The 10000-nt window shown below is 43.0% G+C and overlaps 2 protein-coding genes across 4 annotated transcripts in view; both read right to left on the reverse strand.

Moving 5' to 3' along the window:
- LOC134459701 (mitogen-activated protein kinase kinase kinase 20-like) overlaps positions 1 to 10000 on the reverse strand; it is a 319662-nt gene that overhangs the window by 245834 nt on the left and 63828 nt on the right. The window lies entirely within an intron of this gene.
- The window catches only part of LOC134459698 (interferon-induced helicase C domain-containing protein 1-like), a 17395-nt gene that overhangs the window by 1220 nt on the left and 6175 nt on the right, over positions 1 to 10000 (reverse strand). For 2 of the 3 annotated variants that reach the window (XM_063212088.1, XM_063212087.1), the window contains 7 exons: positions 9398 to 9521; positions 8819 to 9016; positions 7985 to 8241; positions 7231 to 7380; positions 5955 to 6116; positions 5299 to 5495; positions 3414 to 3507 (listed from right to left, as the gene is read on the reverse strand). In XM_063212088.1, coding sequence (XP_063068158.1) covers positions 3414 to 3507; positions 5299 to 5495; positions 5955 to 6116; positions 7231 to 7380; positions 7985 to 8241; positions 8819 to 9016; positions 9398 to 9521 — 1182 coding nt within the window. Of the gene's footprint in view, positions 1 to 3413; positions 3508 to 5298; positions 5496 to 5954; positions 6157 to 7230; positions 7381 to 7984; positions 8242 to 8818; positions 9017 to 9397; positions 9522 to 10000 lie in introns of those variants that run through there. The other variant, XR_010036859.1, reaches the window with a different exon arrangement.

Below are 10000 nucleotides of genomic sequence, written 5' to 3' on the forward strand. Positions count from 1 at the left end.
TGACGGGGAAAATTGCATTTTACATAGTCCTACATGAAAAGGGGGATCTTCTCCATGGTCCGCCATTTTGAATTTTCAGAAATAGGCATTTTTAGCTGCAAAACTTACCATCCTTTGGTCATACTAGTGAATGTTGTTTTATTATTTACTAATATTCATGAAAAGAACAAATTTGGCCATGGGCAGCACAGTTTGAATGAGCAGCAAAGTTGCAATACCTACTCTGTCCACCATCTTACACGGTGCACCTTTAAAGATGGCCTCTCAACGTCATTTGATTAATATTGCTGTGTTCCCCATTGTTATTGAATGTGTTACGCGTTGGTCCTGTTTTAAAAAACGTTCTGGTTGCTTTGTTTCAAGCCGTTTTTGCAAGCCAGCAAGGTGGCTTGTGGAGAAACGAGAGGGTGTTCCGTGTTTGTCGTGGAAATGCGTCTCTGATTGGCTCACTCTTCCTGCTCTCGTGGAAATGCGTCCTCCTGTTCTTGGAGAGAATGTAATGGGAAACAGAGTCGCCACTTCCCCGGGTGGTACTGCACTATAGGGGCGCCAACGGAGGCGTGCATGCTCCATTCAGGGCTGTGCTCTTTCGACAGCGACCCCCAGGCGAGCTGCAGGCACGGAGCAACCAGAGTGGGCTTGCTGTATGGATGAGGCTTTGTGCTGTGTGTGTACCTGAGAGTAGCAACCAGCTGATAGCTAAGCTAAGCTAGATTTCTGGCCACCAGACGTTGCTTGTATTGAAAACAAGCAGAAAAAAATTACTCGACATGTTTTTAGAAAAATGGGTCGACATAAACCTTTGTGGGCAACGCCTTCTTTCGACGTGACGAAACACAGAAAGGCTTTCGTGATTCGCTCGTTTCTCTGCATTATTTATGTCAATTGGGAAACACCGGGAAACACAGCCAGGCGAGGTGAAGCACCGCTATGAGAGCCTTGCAAGTGAGTTTAACTTGGGGTGACCGTCCGATCTTCAAAAGGAGTGAGTAAAACTGTGTTTTATCGGAAGTTGGCCTTTAAGGAATAACTTATGGAAAATATATTTAACAATGTTTGTATATAATGAATAAGTCAATTGTAAATTATCCACTTATTTTATGGTAAATAGCAATCATTGATTCTGAAATATATTCAATAAAAATATAAACTTACACTATCAGTTTATGGTAATGTACAAAAGTAACTATAAATATATAGGCCTATAATTTACAAGTAATTAACTAATCATTAAAAGATACAATCTTCTATCAACTAAAAGTTGTTAACTAACTGTTTAATGTGCAACAAAAATACTATATTTCAAGGTAAGGTAACACTTAACAATAAAGCGCACATTTAAGAATTGTTACCTACTCCGTATCAAGTATTTTTTCAATATTGGTATGTGATAATGACATAATGAATGCATCTTGTTAGTAGGTCATGGTAGTTATTAGGTCATGGTATAATATTTTCCTCATCTATGGTTAAAGAAATGACTGTAACTGACATACTATACTTGTAAACACATCAGTTAATCCTTTCATAGATTCATTCATTCAGTCAATCCATCAATTCATTCATTCATTCATTCGGTGAGGTAGAACGTGCCTGTCTACACATCAGTTTATTAATTCCTTCGTTTACACATCCATCCATCCATCCTCTCAGTCATTCATTCATTGTGCAGATGTCAGATAGAAAGAAATTATTAATTTATTCATCTCCCCATCCATCCATCCATCCATCCAATGAGCTTTTGAGAGGTAGGACGCACTGTAGGCCTTTCTGTGCATTTCATTCATTCAATCATTCATTCATTCATTCATTCATTCATTACCTCCGCCAGGAGGTTATGTGATCGCCTGGGTTTCTGTGTGTGTGTGTTGTCTGTGTTTGTTTGTTAGTTCGCTGCTATTCCACTGCCTGCCACAAGGTGCGCACGGTGAGCACTGAGCAGAGGCGTGTCTGCGCCTTTCTCAGCAAGGAACAGGGGAGAGACTGCCGCCAGCTCCAACACCAAGTGCATTTCACCTAAAAAGTTGTTCATCTGCAGGCAGCCTTCATCCGCAGGCAGTAAATCAGTCCCGTCAAATGAATTATTCAAAATTATTCAATTTGTGATACGTGTGGCCTAGACTATGTTATCATTGCTGTTGCAAGAAGGACACCCCCGCAGATCGTTTAGGTTCACAATGCTGTCGAATTAATTACGTTGTCAAAAAATATGGAATATGTGATCGTGTACGTTCACAATGTTGTTGTGGACTGTGACTTAGGTTCACAATCCTGTCGAATTAATTAGGCTACCGTTGCCAAAATAATTTATGACTCTAGGCCTACGTTCACAATGCTGGTAAAATTCATTACATCCCCTTCGCTACATTTAAAAATAACCCCAAGTTGTTTGCGAGATGGACAGGGATCAGAAAGTCCGACAGCATGCATAATGGCCGAGCACGGGCAAATATTCCACACGGGTGAGCCTGCGCCATTCTAAACGGTTCCTAAGGAACAGGGTGGGACTGTCTCCTTTGACGCCAGCTCCCACACCAGTGCTGCTATCAACCTAAAAAGTTGCTCATCAGCAGGCAGCCTATAACCTGCTACACCCTCGTTGAAGTTAACAAACAATCATGTAAAATCAATCCGCTGCCTGAAATAGGCCTATGTGTGAAGTGGAAGTGAATTGTTGCGAGATGGACAGTGACCACCGCAGATCATTTTGGTTGACAATGTCGAATTAATTGGGTACCATCGCCAAAAATATGGAATTTGTGGCTGTGTAAGTTCACAATGCTGGTCAAACACCCCCTTCACTAAATTTAAAATCAAGCCCAGTTGCGAGATAGACCACAAATTCCGACAGCAATGCCCGTGGACTGATTAACGGTGAATAGTGATTTGAGGAATGGGGGGAAGCAAATGCCGCTTCAACCGACAGCGCCAAGACCAACCAGTGGCCCATGAGAACGATGCATATACCATCGTAGGCAAAAAAGGCCTTACCCGTCTGTAGTTGTTTCAGTTTTGTTGGTCAAAATCATTACATTCCCTTCATTAATTAGGCTCTATCAGCGCGTGATCACAAGGTTTCAAAGCAGGTAGATTTTGCAAATGACTGAACTGACATGAATGTGTCATTTTGAAAGTTCTGAAAGGAATATAGTCGTTCATATTGGCAAAGTGATTATTTTTGTCCATTATCTAATTATGCCATGCCTGGCGGAGGTATGTGATCTCGGAGCACTTTTCTAGTTCATTCATTCATTCATTCATTCATTCATTCATTCATTCATTCATTCATTCATTCATTCATTCATTCATGCATTCATTCATTTGTTCGGTCATCTGTCTACTTACTCACTCATTCACTCACTGACTCACTGACTGGACTGAGCGGTTGTAAGGTGGCCCATGCTGTACTCTACCTGTCCACACCCCTGGCATGAGATGTACTTCTCCGCCTCGCACGGGGCATTCAGGCCTCTCCGGGAAGAGTTGGTGTTCTCCTTAAACTTGGCCCTGCAAACCAGGCAGTGTGTGTTTACATTTACTGTCTCATTGCCATGACAACGCCATGATGAGGTGATCTCACTCTGTGTGTGTGTGTGTGTGTGTGTGTGTCTGTGTGTGTGTGTGTTTGTGTGTGTGTGTGTGTGAGAGAGAGATAGAGAGAGAGAGAGAGAGAGAGAGAGAGAGAGAGAGAGAGAGAGAGAAAGTGTGGATGTATGTGTGTGTGTGTGTGTGTGTGTGTGTGTGTGTGTGTGTGTGTGTGTGTGTGTGTGTGTGTGTGTGTGTGTGGAGGAAGTCGATGTATGTGTGTGTGTGTGTGTGTGTGTGTGTGTGTGTGTGTGTGTGTGTGTGTGTGTGTGTGTGTGTGTGTGTGTGTGTGTGTGTGTGTGTGTGTGTGTGTATTCTCCACACATTTCGCACAAAGAACGTTTTGACCACAGCAGGTCATAATTACATAACTGTCAGCCCTGGTCAGACTTACCTCTAGAATTACTTCTGTGTGTAATTATGTGTGGGGGAGACTTCCTTAAAGTCCTAACTGCAGTTGATGCAATAAGCATTCTCAAGGACTTGTTTATGTTTAGTTTAGTTTAGTTTAGTTTAGTTCAACAGGGACCATGCACAATACACATTGATTACAGAAGTAAAAAGATGGCTTGTGCCAGATTATAGCTACAGTATATAGCTAATTTCCATCTGCAGTCCCTGGACAGGTAAAACAAATATTAAAATACAATAACATAGACAAGATATAAACAAGTAAGCACATCCATAGGCCATAGGTCAAACACACACACACACACACACACACACACACACACACACACACACACACACACACACACACACACACACACACACACACACACACACACACACACACACACACACACACACACACACACAAATGGCATACAGTGTGTCATATTTTTTAAAAACATATGATTAATGTTGACAAGACTGGTTGGTTAATATCCATTTTTTCACACCCCTTGAGAAGGCCTGATAATCAGTAATACTTTTTAGGTTACTGGGTAGACTATTCCATGTTTTGGTTGCCCTGAAGGAGAAGGCTGACTGAGCAAAAGCAGTTCGTCGGATTGGGAGACTACAATCACCCCTAATGGTGGATCTTGACGTTCTGCTCATCAATTCAGAGCAGGGTTGAACAAATGTTCTTAGGGGTGGGGGTGCTGCATTGTGAATAATTTTATGGATTAGCCGCAGATCAGAAAATTGTATGATGTTTTCAAGGCTGAGCATATTATACTTGCTCAGTATAGGACAATGGTGGTACTGAAAAGATCTTCTATCTAGGACCTTCAGGGCCTGCTTGTATGTGAGTGTGTGTACAGTGTGTGTACTGTATGTGTGTACGTGTGTGCTCAGACAATTTAGCTGGTGCAATGCACTTTGTTCATGGTGGATGCCTGTGCCTGTGTGTGCTTGTGTGCGTGCTCAGACAAACTGTCATTTGATACAATGCAATGACCTGTGTGTGTGTGTGTGTGTGTGTGTGTGTGTGTGTGTGTGTGTGTGTGTGTGTGTGTGTGTGTGTGCGTGTGTGTGTGTGTGTCTGTGTGTGTGTGTGTGTGTGTGTGTGATGGCTGACCTACACATCTCAGAGACGCTGACGTTGTGCATTCTCGATGACTTTGTCAGACTACTGTATGTGTCAGTGTGTGTGTGTGTGTGATCCCTCGCCTAAACGCCTCTGTGATGTTGACGTGATGTGCATTCTTCATCACCTCTGTGTGTGTGTGTGTGTGTGTGTGTGTGTGTGTGTCTCCGCCCCCTCACCTGAAGGCCTCGCTGAGGTTAACGTGATGTGCGTTCTCTATGACCTCGATGTCCTCTCCGCCACAGGCCACCACTGTGCAGCCGCGGCAACGGAACTTAACGGCCGAGGGTTCCATTCTCCTCCTCCTGCTCCTCTCCTCAGTACGCCTCCTCAGCACCCCCTTCTCCAGCCAACCCTCCATCTGAAACTGCATCACCTGACAATACACACAGACACACACACACAGAACATGGGCGCACGCAGGGATACACACACACAGACGCACATGCACACGCACACACGGCGTGCAGGGACAGTCTTTTTCAAAAAGTGTGCTCAAACAAAGTGTACATGTCTGGTAGAAAAGTCTCGAGTGTAATTCTTGTATTTTATTCTAGTGGGCATGACAGACAGATGTTTCAGACTAAGCCTTCTTCAGTGTCTGAGATTTCCTTATTCTCGTAGTCCTTCTTGCTCATCTTTTGAATGGTTGATGGTGTGTGTGTGTGTGTGTGTGTGTGTGTGTGTGTGTGTGTGTGTGTGTGTGTGTGTGTGTGTGTGTGTGTGTGTGTGTGTGTGTGTGTGTGTGTTTACCTTGTTGTCATAGTCCTTCTTCGTCATCTTCTGAATGGTCGATGGCGCGTGTGTGTGTGTGTGTGTGTGTGTGTGTGATTACCTTGTTGTCATAGTCCTTCTTCGTCATCTTCTGAATGGCCTCGATGGCTTTCTTCATCAGCTTCTCCCTCTGCTCGTTAAGCCGCTCCCTCTCCGCCACCCCAGAGCCCTCTACACCAATCACAACGTAGCTGCTGCCTTCGGCCCGCCCACGTCCTCTGGCCTAGACCAATCAACATACAAGAAGATGCAGAGCGTTGCACCTTGCAGCCAATCAAAAAAGCCTTCAAGTTTAACCAGAAAAAAGGGCCACATAATTGAAATACTTTGTTTTGTTTCATGACACAAATCGGAGAGATGATTCAACCTAGTCTAGTTTCCTAATCTGGTTCAGCCGAAGGTAAGTCTGTAACACCAGCGATTCCCATCAATTGCTTTTGTAATGTGATGTTGCATGCTTTATTTTTTAGTTGAGTTAGATCCTTAGTCCAGAACCCAGAATGTACAGTTTAGTTTGATGAACATCTATTTTTTTGTTGATGACTAAGTGACTTTTGTCAATTGGATCATGCCGATTTCACTGTTCACCAGGCAGTAGTAGAGGATGATTTTGTATACCAACAATAAACTGTATGTCTACGTTTGTACACACACACACACATGCGCACGCACGCACACACACACACACACACACACACACACACACACACACACACACACACACACACACACACACACACACACACACACACACACACACAGAAAGGGCCGATCCTAGGGCCAGGCCAACAGGACAAATGACCCGTGTGGCACCATCGCAAAACTCCACCACCACCGTCACGTCACGGTCAACGTCACGAAATGGCCAATTAGCGCTATTAACATGCTATTTCTGGGCCGTTATTGCACTCTTGCAATAATGCATTATGGGCTACCCAGGCTCCGCCTAAGTGTTGACGCAACGCCTCCAGCTTAGCTACACTCACTAAGGCCAGGAGTTCGTTCAGGTAGAATCTGGATCCCGCTACAGTGGGAACTCCTCCCACTTTGTCGGGAACTAATCAACGTTGAGCATTTCCAACCATTCTGGGTAGAGGTGTGTTCAAAGCAGTGACGTTGTTTAAGCAGAGACGTTCTATTGGGGACAAAGAAATGGTTGGTTTAAACTTTGGCTCAGCCTGTTCTACCCTCGACCAGTAGCAAACCAAGGTAGGTGGGTCAACCATGCCGTTTAAGAATTTTAGCTGTTATGATCTTGGTCAGACCAAGTCTCGAAGAGATTTGAAAGTCATGATGATAATCAGGCAAGTTATAGGTGATTTTGCGATTTTGCTTACCTGGATCATGGCAATCTCACTGGTCACTAGGCAGTAGCGGATGACAACGTTGCATCTCTCGATGTCCAGCCCTTCCTCGGCCACAGTGGTGGCAATGAGCAGGTTGACGTCGCCACTGTTAAACTTCCGCAGGACGTCTCGCTGCTCACTCTGTGGGTGAATCCACACAGTAAATAATAAATGTCCGCAACACTGTTAATGCTCCCAGTTGCTTAAAGGGACACTGTGTGAGATTTTTAGTTGTTTATTTCCAAAATTCATGCTGCCCATTCACTAATGTTACCTTTTTCATGAATACTTACCACCAGCATCAAATTCTAAGTATTCATTATGACTGGAAAAATTGCACTTTTCATACATGAAAAGGGGGATGTTCTCCATGGTCCGCCATTTTGAATTTCCAAAAATAGCCATTTTTAGCTTCAAAAATGACTGTAATTGGATCATATTAGAAAATATTTGTTTATTACTTAGGAAACTTCCATGCAAAGATCAAATTTAGCAATAGGCAGCCCCGTTTGAATGAGCAGCATAGTTGCAGTACCTTTTTTGTCCATTTCCTGCGCAGTGTCCCTTTAAGTATGCGTGGCGCAAAAATAGCCCCGAACCTAAAAAAATAGCCTCAAATAGCCCCTAAGCTTAACAGGTTAATGGTACGATGTTTCGGACCTTAGTGCTTCTTCAAGGGATAAAAAAAATTATTAAAAAATGATAAAAAGCAAGGATTGTGTTTTATAGATTTCCTTTTACTCACAGCAGTCATGGGCTTCACAGCGCTCTGGTCTCCGGCCCCAATCAGGTAACTGGAGCACACCTTCACGCCATGGAACTCGCTGTTCTCCTGGATCCAGCTGTGCAGAGCCATGGCACTGAGGCGCGTCTCCGTGAAGATGATGCCGCGCACCTCGTCCTGCCCTGAGAACTTTTTCAAGATGGTTTTGCGCAGCTCGGAGAGAACATTGTTCTCATATTCTGACTGTTTGGAGAAGTCCTCCAGCTTCTTGACATTTTCTGTTTATGTAAATGGAATAAGAAAAAATAGAACGTAACAATATGGGTTTCTTTTTGTTCTTCCGTTACCAGATATGGATGAAACTTTGTGGAGTTATTGGAAATGACAACAGGAACAATTTTAGTGGTGATCCGGATCACAACCTGGAACCAGAATTAAAAAAAAAGATTCTTCACCATTGCTAGCCTAAAAATCTAGATGCCCCTAGTGAGCACCAATTGCGGGACAGGGCGAATTTTGACATTCCAGTTTCTAACTCCATAAAAAGAAGGCAGAAAGACTTAAAATAAAAAAAGGGTGTAACATAGTCAAATGTCCTATCAAACAGCTTCTCTCTGTTTGTTGTTCCAACTCTCTGAGTGCATTTCTAGTTATATTTTATATTTTTTTCATGGCAGGTTTGAGGTCATTTAGTTGATCATTATATAACATTTAAGAGTTGTGACTTATTATCATAATTAGTATTTGTATTAGTATTACTAGTAGAATTAGTAGTGGTAGTAGCACTACTACTAGTAGTAGTAGTAGTAGTAGTAGTAGTAGTAGTAGTAGTAGTAGAAGTAGTAGTGGTGTTACCATTGAAGAGCTTAAAGAGGAACTCCTCAGTGTGGGTCTGCGCGACCCCTTCCTTCTTCCTGTCCTCCTGCCGGTAGAAGGAGATCAGCAGTTGGTAGGCGTCACACATGCGGATGGAGTGGCTCTGGATTAACGCCTCGTTGTACTGCCGCAGGTGTTCCGCGCACACACGCTTACGCTGGTCATCATCACAGGCCGCTATCACACCGAGAAGACAGAGAGAAAGACAAGAACAGGTTGAAGACATCATGCCCATAAATAACTGAGACTGTCAGGTTATGCACACTGTAGCCTCTGCATATTGGCAAGCCTAGGAACAGGACTGTATTTTTGATGTATTGCAAAACTGGTAAGTAACCGTTCTGAAAAAAGGCTTTGCTTGGAAGCGCATTGCATCCACAGAACTACAAAATGTAATACTTTATCAGTATAAAATGTTATCTCAAAATGAAGAAGAAAATGAATTTGATGACTTGTAAGTAGTTTCTTTCGTCTCATCCATTTCAATGGGATTTGTAACTGTCCTTTGCTTGACAGCTTGTTATGAGTGAAATATTGGCATTGCTGATTTGTCATTACCTTTTTTCTCCTCGTCAACAACCCATTGTTCATAACACTGTGTCCCCATAGCAACAGTGGGCTTCAACTGAGCATGCTCCTGGATGCGCCTCATCAAGCTACAGATGACATCACCAAATGGATCCTGACAATTGTAACATGAGTCCACCATTAATAGAATGCAACTGAATTTAAAAGAATAAAACAGAACTATACTGCCACCACTATCAATTACAGTGTTTTCCACCAAAATGTTATATTAAAAATGGTCCAATTCAACGAGCCAGCTCAGGATTGACTCTGACTAAACCCCGAAAATTCCCTTTAACATAAATTATTCTATGTAAAAGAAGAGGATTCATAGCACATTATGGTCATTGTACTGTATAGTAATTCTATACCACTAATACTAACAGTTACAGCTACAGGTGTACCTGTCAGCATCCCTAGTTAATACATATGAACGACCATCCAGGTGCTTTGATTGTGAATGTGCGTTAAACCCCTTTTTGGAGAAAACAAACCGCATGTCCCATTAACTTACATGCTACATCGGCTAGCCTATGAACACAGTCCATGCTTCACCCACGGCTGTTTGGCTATATTATTTGAACAGCCGGCAAC

This window comes from Engraulis encrasicolus, chromosome 12, assembly GCF_034702125.1.
Source record: "Engraulis encrasicolus isolate BLACKSEA-1 chromosome 12, IST_EnEncr_1.0, whole genome shotgun sequence".
Taxonomy (NCBI): Eukaryota; Metazoa; Chordata; class Actinopteri; order Clupeiformes; family Engraulidae; genus Engraulis; species Engraulis encrasicolus.